At 48.1% G+C, this 20,678-nt stretch overlaps 5 protein-coding genes across 6 annotated transcripts; 4 read left to right on the plus strand and 1 right to left on the minus strand.

Moving 5' to 3' along the window:
• The first annotated feature begins 8 nt into the window (after positions 1–8).
• On the plus strand, positions 9–1,818 carry LOC115765137 (U4/U6.U5 tri-snRNP-associated protein 2). 2 transcript variants are annotated; one of them, XM_030708535.1, is made up of 4 exons: positions 9–94; positions 177–230; positions 299–1,451; positions 1,518–1,818. In XM_030708535.1, the coding sequence occupies exons 1-4, from the start codon at positions 73–75 to the stop codon at positions 1,768–1,770; spliced, it is 1,482 nt and encodes a 493-aa protein (XP_030564395.1). In that variant the 5' UTR covers positions 9–72; the 3' UTR covers positions 1,771–1,818. The 2 variants fall into 2 exon arrangements, with proteins under 2 accessions (XP_030564395.1, XP_030564396.1); XM_030708536.1 differs by having other exon boundaries at positions 180–230.
• Positions 1,819–1,958: 140 nt separating this feature from the next.
• LOC115765193 lies at positions 1,959–3,037 on the plus strand. Its single transcript, XM_030708620.1, has 2 exons — positions 1,959–2,167; positions 2,259–3,037. Exons 1-2 carry the CDS (start codon positions 2,021–2,023, stop codon positions 2,670–2,672), a joined length of 561 nt encoding a protein of 186 aa, XP_030564480.1. The 5' UTR covers positions 1,959–2,020; the 3' UTR covers positions 2,673–3,037.
• A 1-nt stretch (position 3,038) lies between these two features.
• Positions 3,039–4,847, minus strand: LOC115765192. Its single transcript, XM_030708619.1, has 2 exons — positions 3,526–4,847; positions 3,039–3,454 (listed from the first exon to the last, which is right to left on the minus strand). The coding sequence occupies exons 1-2, from the start codon at positions 4,747–4,749 to the stop codon at positions 3,128–3,130; spliced, it is 1,551 nt and encodes a 516-aa protein (XP_030564479.1). The 5' UTR covers positions 4,750–4,847; the 3' UTR covers positions 3,039–3,127.
• Positions 4,848–5,262: 415 nt separating this feature from the next.
• On the plus strand, positions 5,263–5,990 carry LOC115765181 (protein matrimony). The gene has a single exon (XM_030708605.1). The coding sequence runs from the start codon at positions 5,375–5,377 to the stop codon at positions 5,939–5,941; it is 567 nt and encodes a 188-aa protein (XP_030564465.1). The 5' UTR covers positions 5,263–5,374; the 3' UTR covers positions 5,942–5,990.
• Positions 5,991–6,543: 553 nt separating this feature from the next.
• LOC115765155 (zinc finger SWIM domain-containing protein 8) lies at positions 6,544–19,947 on the plus strand. The gene is made up of 9 exons (XM_030708568.1): positions 6,544–6,705; positions 8,044–8,870; positions 11,836–12,078; positions 12,144–12,307; positions 12,393–12,703; positions 12,832–17,763; positions 17,849–18,187; positions 18,255–18,404; positions 19,615–19,947. The coding sequence occupies exons 2-9, from the start codon at positions 8,573–8,575 to the stop codon at positions 19,679–19,681; spliced, it is 6,504 nt and encodes a 2,167-aa protein (XP_030564428.1). The 5' UTR covers positions 6,544–6,705; positions 8,044–8,572; the 3' UTR covers positions 19,682–19,947.
• Positions 19,948–20,678: the final 731 nt, after the last annotated feature.

The following is a 20,678-nucleotide window of genomic DNA, read 5'->3' on the forward strand; positions in this document are numbered from 1 at the left end:
CAAAAACACAATTTATGGACATTGTAGTTTCAGACAAAACGTAAACATTAGTCAAAAATAATATCACTGGAAATGGCGCAAACGGAACCCGTAGGTAATTGTCACAGCATAAGCTATGTATATATATATATATATATCTATGCCAATAGCTAGTAACCGCATCTATTCTTTACCAGCAGCAAAGCGCGCCAAACTGGAGACGAAACATAAAGCCGTATTGGAAGACGATGGTAGGCATACATATAAGAATTAAATTTGATGTGAGACTATTTAATGTAAACATTTCAATTGAATGCAGAGACGCCTTCGGTGTTCAATCCCAAGTATCGCGTCTGCCCCTATCTGGACACAATCAATCGCAATCTGCTGGACTTCGACTTTGAGAAGCTGTGCTCCATATCGCTGACGCGAATAAACGTTTACGCCTGCCTCGTGTGCGGCAAGTATTTCCAGGGGCGTGGCACCAACACACACGCCTACACACACTCGGTGGGTGAGGCGCATCATGTGTTCCTTAATCTGCATACGCTTCGCTTCTACTGCCTGCCGGACAACTATGAGATCATCGATAGCTCGCTGGATGACATCAAGTATGTGCTGAATCCGACATTTTTACGCAACGAGATCAGCAAATTGGATAAGGTACAACCGAAGCATTCGCGCACCGTTGACGGCATTCTGTACCTGCCTGGTGTGGTTGGCCTCAACAATATCAAGGCGAACGACTATTGCAATGTGGTGCTCCATGCCCTGTCGCATGTGGGTCCATTGCGGGATTACTTTTTGCGTGAGCAAAACTATGCGGCGATCAAACGGCCGCCGGGTGATTCAATGTTCACGCTGGTGCAGCGATTCGGCGAACTGATGCGCAAAATGTGGAATCCTCGCAACTTTAAGGCGCATGTCTCGCCGCACGAGATGCTGCAGGCGGTTGTGCTGTGGTCCAGCAAACGTTTCCAAATCACCGAACAAGGTGATCCCATTGATTTTCTCTCCTGGTTCCTGAACACGCTGCATCGCGCCCTTAAAGGCAACAAGCAGCCAAACTCGTCCATATTGTACAAGATATTCTTAGGTGAAATGAAGATCTATACCCGCAAAATTCCGCCCGTTGAGCTGGACGATTCCGCCAAGCAGCAGTTGCTCGCCACTGATGAGTACAAGCATCAGGTGGAGCACACGAACTTCATATATCTGACCTGCGATCTGCCGCCGCCGCCGTTATTCACGGATGAGTTTCGGGAGAATATTATACCGCAGGTGAATTTGTATCAGCTGCTGGGCAAGTTCAATGGCAGCGCCGAGAAGGAATACAAAACGTACAAGGATAACTTTATGAAGCGCTTCGAGATAACACGACTGCCCCAATTCATAATATTGTACATCAAGCGATTTACCAAGAACACATTCTTTCTCGAAAAGAATCCCACCATTGTTAACTTTCCCATCAAGTGAGTGCGAGCGCAATCAGTTCACATTGTTTTTTTTTTTCTTATATCATATATGATTTCTTGCAGAAATGTGGACTTTGGCGACATTCTGGGCATGAAGCAGCGCGACAAGGCGCTCAAGGAGACCAAATACAATCTGGTTGCGAATATTGTGCACGACGGCGATCCCAAGAAGGGCACCTATCGCGTGCACATACTCCACAAGGCCAACGGACAGTGGTATGAGATGCAGGATCTGCATGTCACCGAAATACTGCCACAAATGATCACACTGACCGAATCCTACATACAAATCTATGAGCGCAGCGGCGAGCCCTAGTCTTAATTGTACATATACATATAATTGTATGCAGGCTTAAATATTAAAACGTGCGTGTCCCATGTCAGCTGTGTGTTTATGTCCATTGTCCATTGTCATGCCCAGTGTCTAGCAGGCGCATGCGTCATGGCCCAGTTGTTGGTTCTAAGCATTCATTCATTCACATTCACATTCTTCTCTCGCACATCTCAAAAATCGATGTGTGTATTTGATGTTGATTAGTCGCAGCTAGAAAGCACAAGCCTAAGTCATGGCGGAGCCGAACAGCAGCTATGAGCAGGAGTGCCAGCGAGCCGAACTGCTTGGTGTGCAGCCGCCGGATAGAGATGAATTTGAGCGTCAGCGCAAGGAACGCCTGGAACAGCAATTGGCTGAAGAGGAGGCCGCCGAGGCAGCCGTAAGTCTTCTGATTTTTAATTAACATATTCAGGGAGAGTGTCGCTGGGGACACTTCAAAGAAACTCATGCTCAACCTGCTCCAATTACAGCTGCTGGTGCAGCAGGAGGAATCGCTGCACGGTGCCAGCGGTAAACTGGATGAGCTAAATAGCATATTGTCCAGCACGCAGCAGCGTTTGAATCGCTTCAAGCAAAGCGCATGCGGCAGCCTGACAAACATTTTCACGCGCGGCGGCAGCTTCAGTGGCACTGCCAGTGCATCCATGGACGTGCCCAGCAGTGCCAGCGGCGGCGGCATTGAGGTGCCAGCTGAGCAGCCAGTGCAGCGGCAACCGAGGCCAATGCCACCGCCCACAGCGGCAGAGGTAGCCGCGGCCAAGGCAGCCAAGCGTGTCATGATGGACGGGCAGCTGGACAAACTGGACGCCATGATCAACAAGGCGGACAATGCGCAGCTGGCCATGAGCGAGCAGACGAAGCAAATGCGTCGCATAACCAAGTGAGAGAAGATATTATTTTTGTTGTTGTTGGGAATTGGGTAACTTATAGAAAGCATTTGTTTTTATTCAATTCTCTGATTGCTCCAAATATATATATATATATATGTATATATATATATACTTATATATACCTGAACACATGCGTTGCCCTAAATCACAAAATAATTAAACATAGTCGAGATTTTCAATCACAAATTTGCAAAGCTTGTCTTCGCATTTGGTTCATATATATACATATACGAATCTATATAAATATATATGTGTATATATAAGTATGCCTTATACTTAATACTTCTTGCTAAATATTAATCAATTAAATTAATTGAATAAAATTACATATTCAAAAAACAAAACATACAAAATTAATAAACAAACATTTGATTCATTTTCATTTCATACGCAAGAAATCCTGGACAAACAAAAAAAACATTGTAGAACACCTGAGCCACGCCCAGTTTCTAGTCGCTGGTATCTGGATTTGCATTTGGTGGCTGCGGTTGCTTGCGCTTCTTCTGCAGCGGCCAGCGCTTGACCAGGTTCTGCTCGTAGGCCATAATTGGTACGGATTTGTTGAGCAATGATGAGGTCACTTCGCTGTCCGAGTCCGAGCGCTCGTCATCGCTTTCATCCGCCTCATCCAAACTGGCATCCAGACCGGCATCAGTCTCATAGTCATCCTGTTTCTTCTGCTGCAGCTCCAGCTGTTGCTTCTTTTGCTGCAGCTCCTGCTGCTGCTTCTTCTGCTCCTGTGGCTGCTGCGTAGGTTTTTGGTTTGTCAACACAGTCTGCATATTAAAACAGAAAGACATCATTTAAAACAAAGTGCATAAAGGACATGCATATTTGAGATACTAACATTGACACGGCCCTCCTTCTTCTTTTGCTGGTTCAGCAGCTCCTGCTGCTCGTTCTCGTAGAAAAAGTAGGTGAGCAGCAGCTTCTCCTCGGCTGTATTGTAGCGCCAGGCATGTGGTATGAGCATTGAGTTGCAATTAAAGCGCGCTTGCAGCTCCAGGAACATATACGGCGATATGGTCATCTTGGGCACCTGCATCTGCTCCTGCCACTGTTTCAGCGTCGTCGGATCCTGTTGACAGCTACCAAACACGCGAAAGTATAGCTTGCAGGCGCGAGAATGCTGCAACTGTTGTGGATCGGTAGACTTTGGCGTCTCGCTGCCTGTGCGCCGCAGCACGGACAGCTGCGGATCGAGCACTTGGATAAGCATATAGTGCTGATGCCGATCGGGCATGTTGGCAACCAGCAGGGCGCGACTGTTGCCAGGACAGAATGTGGGCCACAGGTCGTTCAGCAGACGCAACAATAGCTGCGTCACGGTCGAGTACTTAAAAAGCTGGCGCGGCTCCTGCTGTGTTGCATCCTCGGTCTTGACCGCAGACGGCAGCCAGCGCAATGCATCTGCCCAGAGCTTGGCGGCAGAGCCCGATTCTATGGTCAAGCCCAACATCCACATGCAGCGCTTGCAATAGAGATGCTCCGAGCGGTTAATGACCTGGGATTCCACAGCGGTCATGTTGAGTACAACGTGATTGAGGCCGTAATAGAGATCACCGCAACGGGGCACCAGTGTGGCCGGCTTGGTCGCTGTGCCGTGACTGTGGCAAAAGAACTCGCTGGGATCGATGATTCCGCTGGGGAACTCGCGCAGGCGACTGTAGATGCAGCCGGGCACCAGCTGGTTGTGACAATTGCTGCAGTGCAGCGACACGGTCTGAGTGCGCTCCGCAAAGCTGAGCAGCATCGGCTGTGGCGCCATTGGAAGACCGACGCAATTTTGCAGCGCCTCGAGATCGATGGTTGTGTAGTTGAAGCGGAAGCTTATATGACAGCCATTGACAATGAAGACCGAAATGCGTTGAATGTCCATGCCAAAGCTGTCGTGACGCAGCACCAGCTCACTTTCGGTGCTGTCTATGCCATTTTCGACGATGTGCACGTCGTGCTCCTTGATGATTAGGCGCGTCTTCTGCCGATCGCGTATTTCTTGATCAAATTGCAAAAAAACATGGCCGCTGCTCAAATTTGGGCGCAACTCAATGCAAACGGCCTGGAGCGGCATCTTTGGCGGCAGCCTCTGTCGGTTGACAATTTCAAGCAAGGCAGTACAAAAAGTGAAGGCGAGTTGTTTTGTTTGACGCTGCGCTAGCGTGATTCAAACTATCGATATTACTTTATTATCGAAGGCTAACATTTACCTGACTATCGAATTCGCTAGCTAGCTTAGCGATTTAACGAATGGTTGCCACTCTCACACTAACAACAATAATGACTATTTTAAAACGCCTAAGGCATACTGTGTGTAAGATTAGTTGTTGCTCGATACACAGCACGACTGTTAACAAGAGCCAAAGTAATTTAAACGGACTAATGACAGGTGGCATCCCTCTGCTGCAGCTGCTTAAAAATAAAATAAATAGACCTTTTTAGTGAAAGCGCACCAATATTGAAACATCATAACGCACCGTCTGACATATATTATAATGTGTTTGTCCAAATACATATTATAACTTGTGACGCCAGTTGCAACCATTAAAATACACAACATAAATGCAACCCTTCGCTTTTCCAGCGCATATAACGGCAGATTTCCAGCAAGCGCCATTGCTTAATCTAAGCTTGACTAGGATTTTCGTTTTGTGTTTCAAATTTATATTAATAGTTTTTTGAGTATTTAATTTTGTAATATGGAGGAATGCCGCACACCAACTGGTCAGCATCTATTCAGCTATAATCGTACGCCCATACTGTCGGTGATCAATAAAAATGCTCAAAATATACGCTGCTCCACACCCATTTTTGGTGACCTGCGTTCGCCAAATATGTCGCCCATTAGGGATATGCGGGCACATAGAAGGACCACATCGGCAACGTTCTTTAAAAAGGCATTTAAAAAACAACACCTTGCGAAGTCCAGCTTGAAGCCTCCTGGCCGGAAACTTGAGGATCGCAACAACAGCTTGGATGAGTTCATGGATGATTCGAGCAGCGGCAACAGTGCGGAAAATTCATTGTGCAAGGAATCACGGCGTCGTTCGCTGCTTGCGGCAAATCATTCGTATGTCATCAATCATGCGAGCAATGTACATGATGTGCTGCTCCTTGTGGGTCTAGAAAGCTATCTTGATAAGTTCGAAAAGGCGCACATTGATCTGGTTGAATTGGTTTCGATGGAGCACAAAGATCTTAAACGATTGGGACTGCGTAATGATGAGGATTGCAATCGCATATTGGACGCTCTTAAAGAAATATAGAGTGTTTGGTGTCATCTATTTGCAGCGATCGCCGGCTAATCTGCTTATAAAATATAGTTTTACTAAATTAAAAATTTTAATAATAGCGGTTCTACGATTGTAAAATGTTATATCAATTAGCTTTTGTGTGCCTACATAGCGAATAGTTATATGTGAGTGAGAATGTTCACCACCATTAATAATGTTGGTACTTTTATATGCATGTTATCGATAAGATTATTTATGTAACTGTGCGCGTAGAACGGCATTAGCATTATAAGCTGTTAATCTCTTCAATTAAGAAAACTATTTTAACTTATTACTATTTAATGAAAATAAATTGTCAGAGGCATATTTAAATTGCGCACTTTGCGTAAGCAATAACTTTCATTACATTGTCATTTATGCTTGATTACTCAAATACAACCTACAACATTTTTATTTCTATTTTGCCAATTTTTAAATGTGTAAAATATTGATTGTGCTCGTTATAATACGCGCCCATTGTTTATTTGAAATCGATATTATGTCGATAAGTCCCGATATAAATCGCTTAAAAAAGTTTGTCGATGTTTTTTTTACATCACTAGTTCCTAGTAGGAACGCGAACGCGATTTTTGTGATGGATAAAAACAAATTCCCGTATAAATTCACAAAAACTGTGTAAAAATGCAGCCCATGCATACCAAAACCATAACTAAATTCTGCATCGATTTAGAACTATTAATTGGAGTGCATAAGTAGTGTGACAAAGCAAAATTCTTTCGAAACGGGCAAACAAAAAGGTTTTTTCTTTAACGCATTTCGTGCACAAACACACACTAACACATACAAATTTGACCACACATACAGGCATTGATATATGTATATCAATATATTGATGTTGTGCTGTTGTTGTGTATGCGTGTGTGTGTGTGTGCGGGAGCGGTGCATTAGTGTATATATGTATCTATGTGTGTGCGTGCGTTTGTTCAGTGTTTCTGTCTGCCTGAACAGGCCAGAGCGGGTACGTGAGTGATAAAGAGAGAAAGAGTGCGAGCTCTCGCGCAGGTTTCGCGACAAGGCAGAAAGAAGGATAAAAGGAGCGAGCAAAGATGAGCAGAAAGCATAAAAGTGAAAAATAATTAAAGGTTGCTAAAGGGACGCGCGCACGACACGACAACAGTGACGGCAGCAGCAGCAGCGGCAACTACAGAGCAGCTGGTCCTGGTGCAGCGAAAACAGCAACGACACACATACACATGCTTACATACCAACGTATGTATGTACACATAAAACTGTGTGACCAACAACAATTGGCCATTTTGGCGTTCTCTATTTTGGCAGTCACACACATATACCAACACACTATCGCAGTCACTGCTCCCCCAGCGACTCTCTCACTCTCTGAATCGCTGCTGCTGCTTATACTACTGCTGCTGTGGGGGGTACAAATTCACATAGCCGTGAAAAATAGCATGAAACACAACAACGACAATAAACAATAGGCAGCCGTCGCAGTCGCAACAACGCAGCGCGTTCAGTTCGTTTGCTCGCATCTGGTTCTTCTTACGCTTCGTCGTGGTGTCTTTTATTAAAGTTTTCTTGTTTTTTTTTTAAATTATTTTTATTGTTACTTTTGGGCATCCCCCACCACACGGCTCGATAACAATCGCTCGGTCATTTGGAAGCTTATGCGTATGCAGTGAACACACAGTTAGAGATAGGTGCTTGTCGTGACACGAAGCGCCCGTGCCTGCAGCACACAAAATACAGTAATATCAACGCGTACGAAAACAAATATTTTTTTTTCTGTAAATAATGTGTGTAACAGCTAACTGTGTATTAAAACAAATGTTAGTTTACAAAAGTTGATTTCAAAAATAAAATATGTTTTAGCCCGTTTATCGTGTATGTAGCTGGTCCGAAATCACGCTCCCATCCCCATAAACAAACACACAATTTAACGACAAAAATAACAGCAACAAAAACAACAACGACGACAACAAGAGAGCAGGAGAAAGAGAAAGAATTAGAGCAAAAGTAGAAGGCGACGCTGCACAAGTCCATACAAGCACACACATACATATGTGTATACATAAGTATGTATCTGTAAATAAATAGTTTTGAAATAAATTTGAAAGCATTAAGCAGCACTTGACAGCAGGAAAAATTAAAAAAATAAAATAAAATAATAAAAACCCGCTCAACATTTCGCCTTTTACACGAAACAAATTGAGCGTAAATTATCCAAATTGCACTTTACAAAGGAACTTGAAAACGGAACGGAAAATACCAACAACAATAGCAACAAAAGCAACAACAAGAACAACAACAAATATCAGCAGCAAATATCCATCCAAAAGCAACAGAACACGCGAAAGACCCCTCAGCAGCAGCCGCAGCAGCAGCAGCTGAATCAATCATAAGCTCGCGCACAGCTTACAGTTCAGCTTCAACCTGGCGAATCGCAACGGGAGCAACAACAATAGAGCCGATGCCGCTGCTGGCGGCGCAGCTGGCGCTGGCGCTGCCGCTGTAGCCGCCGCGGGCCGTAATAACAACAATAATAACAATAATGCAGCTGCCGCCGGTGGATCTGCTGCTGGAGGCGCTGGCGCCGATGCAAACGCCGCCGCCGGCGGTGGCGGCAACGAGTGGAATCCCGAAGAAATGGATCGATTCAGTTTCGACGATTCCATACGCTTCGAAGAGGATTCACTCTGCAGCTGGAGCTCCGAGGCGGAATCGTTGTGCAACAATTGGCGCGGCTGGAAAAAGCCCACCACCAACGGCTCCGGCACGAGTGCTGGCAATGGGAATGGAATCGGCCCCGTTGCCAGCGCCACCAACAACAGCAACGGCGGCGCCACATTCGGTGCGGCTGGCTGTGGTCCACCCGGTGCGGGCAGTAACGGCATCGCCAACTCTGCCGCAATGGCAGCCGGTGTCCATTGTGGACGTCATTTCGGTAAGTTGACTACAACTATATTCCCTATGCTCTAACCAGAATCGCAATACCAAATCCAACAATATAATAATCCATCATTGAACTGCGGCATCTTTGACCCAATCAAGTATGCATGCATATATGTTTTTGATTGGGAGTCCATGTAACCATAGCTTTCCGTTCTTATGGTACAACTATTTGGGTTTTCAATATTTTGATTATTCTGCCAATATACAAGTATGGGAAACCCTATATTAATCGGTGAAAACGGTTTTCTCGTTTACACTAAATTCGCCAATTACTTGCTTGCATTCGGAAAATAGTGCTAAATTTGTACATGAAATGATTTAACTTACAAAAGGAAACAAAGTTGAAAACTCAAGAAGAAATTTGTTGTATTTCTTATCAGATTGGGCAAGGCTCGCGTTTAAAGCGATCTGGCAACTGTGGTCATTACATACATACAACCAAATTACACGCATTACCTTTTCAATGCATGCCCCAAATCCGTATGCCCACATAGCTATGTATGTATATATGCATTTTATACACACACATACACAAACACACATATACATATGTACATATATGTGTACGTGTTTATGTAAAAATTGGCTTAAAATTGCAGCTACAGCAGCAAAAACAAATCGACAATGCAACAACTATTTCTGCCTGCGCCTCCTGCTTATCGCTAAAGTCAAAATCACGACTTTGCTGGTTACATTTTGCTGCGATTGTCCGTTTACCTTGCGTTGCCTTATTCTGTCTGTTCCTCAACTGCACGTCACGCCGTTTTGTATGTGTGTGTTGTATGCGTTGTTCATTGGCTTTGGTCCGTTCGGGTCCTGTGCGCCGCCGCACCATTATCAACATGTAATCTCAGCAGCGCTGCGACTGCGCTGCCGTTGCTTTTCATTGCTCTTTGTTTTGTTATTGTTGTTGCCTGTGTGTACGCTAGTTTTTTTGCTGTTGTTGTTGTCGCTGCTTTTTGTTTTTTCTTTTTTGTTTTGTTATTGGGGGCCAGGCATCTTACTAGGTGAGCAAGAGCTGCCAGCTGCATTTTTATGCTGTATGCACGTATGTGTGTACTGAGTGTAACATTTGTATGCATGTGTGTACCTGCGTTTTTGTGTCTGTCTCGGTTTGAAAAACAAAAAAAAAAAAAAAATAATAATAACCGCAAAAAAGTCAATGTGACGCCGTTCTGCTGTCTTTCGCCGCTGCGTTGGCAATTTGCTTTAGCTGTCGTTTGTGTCAAGGAACCTTTTCAAGGATAATGCCCAAATAAGTGTGTATGAGTTGACGTCCATATGTATGCATGCATTTATGTACATACGTATATTCATTTGCACATTCATATTTCTGTATGTACGGCAACCACAGGTATCAGCACCTGCTTTGGCAAGGCCGACAAGAATTGTAAGGACCGATGATAACTTTGGTAAAACTATCGTTGCCAGTGCAACTTTGTGCCCATCCATATGTACATGCATGCATGTATATACTATACGCCTGACGTTGCCACATGTCATCTAATTAGTGTAGTGGCGTTTTTGAAAATTTGCTGACAAAGCGAACGCAGCAAAAGACACACACACACACGCAGAACATTGCTTTTGTATTTGTGCCGTTTTCAGGCATATCAGTTTTCATGCACTTCCGGAACCGCGGGCAAACAACACATGTGCAAACTTATGTATGTATATATGTACACATGTGTGATATATAAATTTGACCTCTTTTAGCTGCGTTTTTTTCTTTTCTTTTGTGTTGAATTTTTATGTTAAAGGGACAGCAGTAAAAACAATAACATAGCGCCACTCGATTTGCAACAGAGGCATTTGCATTTTGTTGTTGTTGCTGTAACTCCTTACTTTTGCCTGGTTCGAAAGGCTTGCCAGCTTGCGCACAGTCCGAAAACGGAATGCGAATAAAGAGGGAATAGGCATGAATAATAACTCTTAACGCTTGTGGAGGAAAATGACTTTGAATAAAATGGTGCCAGAGTGTCTGAAATTAAGCGACAGCGAACAAGCGAAAGAATGAAAACAAACAAACGACGCGCTGGCCATGCTTGCGTGTGTATGTGTGTGCGTAATGCCAACCGACAAAAACTTACAAAATCGATATCGATAATGGGAACGTATTAAAGCTTAAAAACCTAACACATTAGTGAAGACCCAATACGATAGTGAAAGCGAAATAGGTTTCCATAAAGATGTTAAAGACGGCTGTTTAACTAAATACATACGTTTGATATGTATTTAAATATGTTTGTAAACACATACATATGTGGGCGAACTTTTCTTGTCGGGTGTGCGCCCAATGTTGCTGCTGTTGTTGTTGTTGTTAATGCTGCGTCAGTTGCTCGTGCTAAAAGCAGAAAAAAAGGCGAAACAAAAATAAACTCTTTATTGTTTCTGCTTCTTTGTTTTGCGCTCTAAAACGGATGGACACGACCTTTATAATTTTTTTCTTCTCTTCTTTCTTTTTTGTATGTTTTTTTTTTTTTTGCTGCATGTATTGCTTGTATTGTTGATGTGTTGTCTGTCGGTTCATTTGTTTATTTGCATGACAATTTGTAGAATTTTGTTTATCTACAAGTCAATTGCTTTGCGCTTTGCACGTACGTATGTATGTATGTATGAGTGGCATGCAACAAACATTAAATTCAACTTTTTCAACAGCAACAACAGATGGAACGCCATTGACCTCTGCAGCGACTGACTCGCTGCTTCTTCTGCTTAGTTGGTCATTGCTCGAATCGTCTGGGACAGTGTTTGATTTTTTTGTGTGCTTGTGCGTGTATTTGTATTTGTATTAAATATTCCTTGAACTATTTCTAAGAATCGAAGAATCGACAGCACTAGAGGCTTTTCATTCTAAGTTTCTGCGAATTTGTTTTTAAATTAGTATTCCGTGTGTATCGGCGTTTATATACACAATTGATAACTAATGCTTAACACTTGAAATTTTCTACTTGTAGAGGTCTCGTCGCTTGCCGAGTTGGCAGCGCGATGTGTCGCCTCGTATATACCATTCGAGCTGGTGGAACATGTTTATCCGCCCGTGCCGGAGCAGTTGCAGCTGCGAATCGCTTTCTGGAGTTTTCCGGACAACGAGGAGGATATACGGTTGTACTCTTGTCTGGCCAACAGTTCGGCAGATGAGTTTCATCGCGGCGATCAATTGTTTCGCATGCGCGCCGTAAAGGATCCATTGCAGATTGGTAAGTCCAGTAAAGCCACGACTTCATCTACGTTTATGTGGTTAACCCGTTTTTTTAACTTGCAGGCTTTCATCTCTCTGCCAGCGTTGTGAGCCAAACGCCGCGCACCTTCTTCAATGTAGCTGTCACATTTGATCGTCGCCGGATCTCTTCTTGCAACTGCACTTGTACCTCCTCCGCTTACTGGTGCTCTCATGTGGTTGCCGTTTGCCTGCATCGCATTCATTGTGTATGTCCTACCCCTCTTTGCATATTCCCAAACCCTTGCTCATTCTCTCTCTTTCTCTCCCTCTCTTACTCTGTTTCATGCTCAGCCTCTGGAGGTTTGCCTGCGTGCACCTGTTTCCGAGTCACTCACACGTCTTCAGCGCGATCAGCTGCAAAAGTTTGCCCAATATCTGATCAGTGAGCTGCCGCAACAAATTTTGCCGACGGCTCAGCGCCTGCTGGACGAGTTGCTTAGCGCCCAGCCGACGGCTATCAATACGGTTTGTGGTGCACCCGATCCAACGGCGGGCGCATCAATTAATGATCAGACTAGCTGGTATCTAGACGAGAAGACGCTTCACAACAATATCAAGCGCATACTCATCAAATTCATACTTCCGGCGCCGATTGTTTTCAGGTATGTCGACGTGCTTATATCCCGTAGTTGGCTCTTTTTAATTTTATTTATGGTCAATCCTTGTGAGGAATTGCCCATATGTGTGGAACATAATCCGTCCAGTTAACATATTATTTTCTGTCTTACAGCGATGTCAACTATTTGACCAATTCGGCGCCGCCAGCGGCCGCTGAATGGACTTCACTGCTGCGTCCATTGCGTGGGCGCGAGCCGGAGGGCATGTGGAATCTGTTGTCGATAGTTCGTGAGATGTACAGACGCTGCGATCGAAATGCGGTGCGTCTGCTTGAGATCATAACGGAGGAATGCATGGCCTGCGATCAGATGCTGATATGGTGGTTCCAAACCAAGCTAGCACTTATGATGGGCTCCCATGGACACAGCGGTGGCAAGCACTCCAATACACACTCGAACTCCACAGCGCTGCAGCATGCATGCAGTTCGCTTTGCGATGAGATTGTTGCCCTATGGCGCCTGGCCGCACTGAATCCTGGCCTGGCGCCAGATGAGCGCGACATGTTGCACGCTCAGTTTACGTCCTGGCATCTAAAGATACTCGATCGTGTGGTGAAGAGTCGCATGATGCCACCATCGTATACGAACAAACATCAACAGAATTCAAGATCCGAAACGGAGCTATTCATTGGCTTTAAGCCGGCCATTGAGGCATGCTATTTGGATTGGGAAGACTATCCCATTGCGGGCGTAACGCACACCCACGACACAAATCCCATTTACTACTCACCCTTCACATGTTTCAAGCACACAGATGGCAAGGGCGATACCTGCGGCCCCAACGCTACCAGCCAGCTGAACGCCACCCAGGCCCTGATGAGCAACAACAAGCACTACAACTATTTTAGCACCTCCAACGATCATGGCCTGCACGCGAGCGTCTTCAAGCACCGACCGGAACGCGGCGGTTATCGCGAACGTTTCGATGCCAGCGGCGCCGAGCTGTTTGGCTCGCCCAATGACCCGCCGTCCATAAACGCTGTTCTGCTACTGGCCAGAGTGAATGCCGCCTGCGGCATGGGCGTTGACCGAGATGCAATGGCCATGGGCGCCAGTCCAGTGCAGCCGCAGCAGCAGCAACAACAGCATCAGTTGGCCGGCGCAGCCATTACACCCAAATCGAATGCAACAGCCACAGCGGCCGGCTCCGGTGCATCCGGTGCCGGTGGCGATGGCAATCGTTCCAGCGCCAGCAGCGAGGGCTTCTGCGAGAACGATGACTTTGGCGGCGACAACAGCAGCAGTCACAACTATTGCACAGGGCGTGGTGCGGCCACTGTGGTTGGACAGAAATCGCTAACCGAGTCCGATTCGCAGAGCAGCTTTGATGCTGTCTCAGCTGTCTCCGCTGTGTCGCAGCAGAGCAAAGATATGCCCATCTCAGTAACGGTAGCAGCAGCCGCAGCCGCAGCAGCTGCTGTTGTTGTGCCGAGCACACCGGATTACAGACAACAGGCGGGCTCCACATCGGACACCTCATCCGCATCATCGGCTTCTTCATCAGCGTCGACGGCCTCGGGCAGCAGCAACAGCTCCAGCTCGTCCATGCTGAAAACAGCTGCAACGGCACAGCAGCAACAGCAGCAGCAACAACAGCAACAGCAGCAGCAGGCCTCACGTCGCCTGTCCAAGGATGAATCCTTTAGCAGCAGCAGCGATGAGTTTGTTCAGGTTGTGGGCGTGCCAGTGACATCGGCAGCAGCAGCAGCAGCAGCATCAGTGGCAGCAGCTGGAAGCGATTTGACACCCGTGCCCAGCACTTCTGCAGCGGCACGAGCCGCCTTGGCAGCAGCAGCAGCAGTCGCCGTCAACAGCAGCCACAGCACGCCAGCAATAGAGCAGACACCCGCAGCAGTTTCAGCAGTGTCAGCAGGAGCAATAGTTGTGTCAGCTGCAGCAGCAATAGCCACAGCCACAGCCACAGCAGGAGCACCAGTCGCTGTTGCCGCCGCTGTGGCAGCCTCGGCGATGGAACAGCCCGGCAGCAGCGGTGGCAGTGGGACACGTGCTGCGCTGGCAGGCGAGAAGCCGCACATTTTCTCGAATGTGCGTCCCTCGGAGGATGCCTGGGACATATTGTTGGCGCGCGCGGAGGGTCTGCATGCCCATGGACATGGACGTGAGGCGTGCATATTGGCGGTGCGTCTGGCCGAGCAAATGCTGGCCAATCCGCCCAATCTGCTCATGGAATTGCCACCGGCACCTAAGCGCAAAGGCAAAAAGCAGAATGTGAATCCCATATCACATCAGTTGACTGTTGTGGCTTCATCGACGCTCTCCAAGTGCGCATTTCTGTGCACTGTGCTCTCTGAGAATTCAGAGCATTATCATATTGGCTTTCGCATATGTTTGTTTGCGCTGGAAATGCCGCGTCCGCCGGCCAGCACCAAGCCGCTCGAGGTGAAGCTGGCCAATCAAGAGGCGGACATATTGGCGCTGCTCAAGCGTTTGCCGCTGGGCGCCGCCGAGCTCCAGGTAATACGCGAACGGGCCGAGCAGCTGCGCAATGGCACCTTCAAGACGCGCGGCGAGGCATTGCTGCCCATCAATTTGGCCACATTTATCTTTGATGCGCTCGTCACGCCCGGCGCAGCGAAGTTGGCAACGAGCACATCCGCAGCCGCCGCAGCCGCGGCTGCCGCAGCTAGTGAATTGGTGGGCCTGGCGCGACGTCCGAATCCGGCGTTGTACAAACAGCACAGCGAGGAGAACATGGGCTTTGAGGCAGCTGTTGCGGCATTGGGTCTAAAGGCCAATGTCTCGGAAGCGGAGCATCCGCTCTTGTGCGAGGGTACGCGACGCCAGCGCGGCGACTTGGCCCTAACGCTGCTCTATCACTACAAGGATGAGCCGCGCAAGATAGCCAAGATTATGGAGAAGCTACTGGATCGGGATATACACACGCTGCTTAAGACGCCACTGCTGCCCGCCTACTACTCCAGCCATCCGCCCGTCCGCACGCCCAGCCAGCATCCCATGCGACGCGACGAGCATGACTATAGCGCCGGTGCGGCACTCGGTGCAGGTGGCAATGGAGGCGGTGCTGCCTTCAATTTATGCGAACTGCTACCCAATGATTATGGCAGCGTGGGCGGCAACAGTCGGCCGCATAGCTCAACTAGCGCTGAGCTGGAGCTGAGCATGTGTGCGCTGAGCATGGCTAGCAGCAGCAATCAATCGTGCAGCAGCAACAACAATGGACAGGGACAGGGACAAAGCCAGGCACAGGGTCAGAGTCAGGGCATGGTGGCGTGTCAGAATAGCGGCCAGCCTGGCGGCAGTAGCAGCAGCAGCAGCAGCAATGCCAATCCAGCTGGAGCAGCTGCACCTGGTGCCGCTGCTGGTCCTGTTGGCCAGAACAACAACGGCAACAGCAACAACACAACCAACAGCAACAACAATGCCAGCAGCAGCAGCAGCCGCAGCAAGGAGAGCCGTTACAAGGGCAAACGTGCCTATCCCTCCATACCGAATCAGCCGTCGGAGGCCAGCGCGCACTTCATGTTTGAGCTGGCCAAAAATGTGCTAACCAAGGCCGGCGGCAATAGTTCCACATCGCTGTTCACCCAGGCCAGCACAAGCCAGAATCATCATGGTCCGCATCGTGCGCTGCACATGTGTGCCTTCCAGCTGGGCCTCTATGCCCTCGGCCTGCACAATTGCGTCAGTCCGAATTGGTTGTCGCGCACATATTCTTCGCACGTCTCCTGGATACTTGGCCAGGCCATGGAGATTGGTGCGCCGGCGATTAGTTTTTTAATAGATACATGGGAGGCGCATCTAACACCACCAGAGGCAGCTGGCATGGCGGATCGTGCCTCGCGTGGCTGGGACAACAATATGGTATATCCGGCCGCGGAGCTGGCGCTGTCTGTACTGCCCCATGCAGCGGCACTCAATCCCAATGAGATACAGCGCGCCATATTGCAGTGCAAGGAGCAGAGCGACCTAATGCTGGAGCGTGCTTGCCTCACTGTCGAAACGGCCGCCAAGGGCGGCGGCGTCTATCCGGAGGTGCTCTTCCAGGTGGCGCGCTACTGGTACGAGCTCTACACACGCAATTCTCCCAACAACAGCGCCGCGGATCATGAGCAGCATGAGGAGCAGCTGGAGCATTCGGCGGTTAGCTTGAGTGCGCTAATTGAGTCCCAGCAGCAGCATGAGCTGCAGCAGCAACAACAACAGCAGCAGCAACAGCAACATCAGCAGCAGCAACATCAGCAGCATCAGCAGCAACAACAACAACAGCAGCAGCAGCAGCAACAACAACAGCAGCAGCAGCAGCAACAGCAGCTGATGAGCGCCGCTGCTGGCGGTGCAGGTCCACTGGCGGGTCCACCTGTGGTCAGCTCCGCACCGCAGCCATTCCAGCCGGGCGTGCCCACACTGGCGCCCATTGGCCTGGCGCCCTATGGACCATACACTTTCTGCCAGAGCATCTATGCGCATCATCATAATCTCAGCTATCCGCCAGGCCAAATGCAGATGTATATATCAGCTGGTCCGCCGCCGCCACCGCAGCCGCTCTACGCGGGCTACTCGCAGCAGCAGCCACCGCCGCCGCCGCCCACTCAACAGCAGCAGCATCCACAGCAGCAGCAGCAACAACAACAACAGCAGCAGCAACAGGCTCTGGCTCCGCCCACGGCTGTGGTGCATGCAGCTCCGCCGGGTCACCAGCCACCGCCAGCGTTCCAGGCGCCGCCACCGGGCGCTTTTCAGCAGCTGCCGCCGCAGGCATATCAGACGCTGCAGCCGGGTCCACCCGGACCGCCAATGGGTCCAATGGCGCCCGCCTATTACGGTCCACCACCGCCGCCGCCGCCGAATGGACCGCCCGGTGGCGGTGTAGGCGTACCACTGCGCCAGCATCCTGTCCAGCATCCTGCCCAACATCCTGCACAGCATCCGGCACAGCATCCAGCCCAGCATCCCGTGTATCCGTTTATGCAGCAGCAGCAGCCGCCACCGCCACCGCCGCAGCATCAACAGCAACAGCCACCATCACAACCGCCGGTGCGACAGCGGCAACAGCATCAGTTCACGTGAGTATCGTCAATGGGGATACGAATACGATTGCCATGGCAGAACTCTAACCATAATTATATATATCTCTGCGCGCCTTTACAGACCCACACAGATGCGCTATCTGTTGGCTGCCTACAATGTTGGCATGCTGGCCATGGAGACACTGGCGCGACGGGTGCATGACGATCGTCCGCAGGCAAAGTATGCCAGGAATCCGCCGTATGGCGAGGACGTAAAATGGCTGCTGCGGATTAGCAAGAAGCTGGGCACACAGTATCTGCATCAGTTCTGCATATGTGCGGTCAATTCGATTGTCAGTCCGTTTGTGCTGCACGACGTGGCCATCGAGTCGGCACATTATCTGGGCAGGAACAATCATCAGCTGGTCATGCAGCATCTGCGCTCGGCCCTTACGCCGCTTGTGCAAAAGTGCCAGCAAATGTGAGTGAATGCGACTTGCGCCCATTAACATGTCACTCCTTGACATTCCATCTTTTATCTCTGGCAGGTATATTCAGTGCATCCATCAGAAGCTATATCATCTGACCCAGGGCGACTATGAGGAATTCGCCAGCATTGTGGTTGCCGCGCGCGCCGCTTTTCAAATCACACCGGAGGGCAGTGCACAGTTCAAGGACTGGCTGCAATCCATTAAGCGGTCAGTAGTTGTTCATCATAGCACAGCACATCATAATTCATATTGGTCATATCTAAATTTCGCATCTGATACCCTAGCATTACTGACAGAGTATTTGTAGCCAATGGCTATAGGCCGCATAAGCTGCTGCCCTGGCAATATGATGATCCCGATGGTCTTCTTTTTATATGCGAAAACCTTTACAAAAGCCCAAATAGCAGCACCAAGAGCAACAAAAGCTGGAAACGAAGCTTAAGCAAGACATTTCGAAGAGTCTTTCGAGAAAATCCCCCAAGCATAGAAAATAGAAAAAGATTTTGAATATACAATTTCAAGCCATTGTGAGAAGAATTAATGCGACGCTTCTTCCTCCTACCTACCACCCATCCCACCAACTATCCATCCAACCATTCATCCATTCATTCATCCATCCATCCATCCATCCATCTATTCATTCATCTCTAACAAGTTTTATTTCTCAAACTTATTTATAATCGAGCCAATTGTGATTTTAATTATTCATGGACCCTTAGCATGATCTATTTTTAATTAAAATTTCAGTATTTGTATTTGGCGGAAATACTGGGAACCTTTTTTGACCGAGTTTCGAGCGGAACAAACAATAGTTTTATACATTTTAGACATTATTGTGCTTTATATTAATCGAAGCCAATTGGGAAGCATTCACATTAGAGTTAATAGCCTCAACAATATATGTAAATTGGTTTATTATTCGAATTATAATATTCACTATGGGCTCGAAGATGTCTTCTTCTATGCCTTACACATATATATACATATATATCCGTAGATTTGTAGCAACAGCCGAGTCGATATAGAGTCACGTCCGTCTGTTTCTTTCTACGAAAACGAAATGTGTTTTATTTTGTTGCAGGCATGTGTCAAAATTGGTTGAATCGAACGGCGATTTATATATATATATATATATATATATATAAATGAGATAAATATATCTACAAAGTTATTCAATCCTGGTCGTGCACAAGATAGATAGATATAAAAGTAGAAAGCTTTTCAAAATATATCTCCTTTTTAAAGAAAAATAACTAGAGCCAGATTTGTCAAGTACCTGCACTAATATTAGCAACAGAGTTATTCAAACAGATATATAAGACAATGAGAAATAGCTAAGAATCAAAGCCAAACTGTGAAACAATTTGTTGTTGTTTTGTTAGTTCCACTTAATAATTGTTTTATTTACTGTTTACAGTTCAAAGTCGTGCAAAAAGGAGCTCTGGACACAGATCAATGCGGCGCTGCAAAGCAATTCCAAATGACAAAGACTTGACTCCTGCAATCTGATGACGGCAACGGCGGCTGCAGCTGCGGCTGCGGCGGCAACGACAACAACGACAACAGCAACAACAATTGCTGGCGTCGCTGCAGTTGCCGGCAGGAGCGAAACGGCGCCGCCGCCGCCTCCTCCATTACCGCTGGTCAGGGCAACGCCTGGTAATGGTGGCTCCAACATCAACGGCGGCGTCAACATAGGCAACAATGCCAGCAGCAGTAACAACAACAACATCAACATCAACAGCAACAACAGCAACGGCAGCAATAACAACAACGGCAGCAGCATCGGCAACAACAACAGCAGCAATGGCAACAGCAACAGCAACAACGATCAGACAACAGCGCAGGCGCATCATCATCATCACCATCATCATCATCGGCATCATCATTTGCTGGATACGCCCTCGAGCAATGCAGCCGTTGCCGCCGCCGCCGCCGCCGCAGCCGCAGCAACCACAACAACAACCGCGGCAGCAACATTAACAGCACCAGCAACGGGCCAAGTGTACGAGCGCCTATGCCGGCCCAGCCATGTTGTGACCCACCCAGCGGAGCAACAACAACAGCAGCAACAGCAACTAATACTACAACAACAACAACAACGCGCACCGCTGCCGACTGCACAACAGCGTCCAGCAGTGCCGCCGCCGGTGCCGTTGCCGGTGCCGATGCCGGTGCAGCAGCTGCCAGCGGCAGCGGGTTCGGTGCCGGTGACGATGCCGTTGCCGGCACATGCTTATCAGACGATGCCCGGCTATTATCAGGCGGCAGCGCGACCGATGCCGCATCACGCGCATCCTCATGCGCATCCACATGCGCATACACATTCGCATACACATCCCCATCCGCATCCGCATCCGCATGTACATCCACATGCGGCCTACCACCAGCTGCAGCCGCTGAGCCACTACCATCAGCAGCTTTAACAACGTATCGCAGGCACTGCCCGCGGCTGCTTTGCGACTGGCGCGTCTCATGCAG

Source organism: Drosophila novamexicana, unplaced genomic scaffold, assembly GCF_003285875.2.
Source record: "Drosophila novamexicana strain 15010-1031.04,08,12 unplaced genomic scaffold, DnovRS2.1 tig00000932-arrow-arrow-pilon, whole genome shotgun sequence".
Classification (NCBI taxonomy): domain Eukaryota; kingdom Metazoa; phylum Arthropoda; class Insecta; order Diptera; family Drosophilidae; genus Drosophila; species Drosophila novamexicana.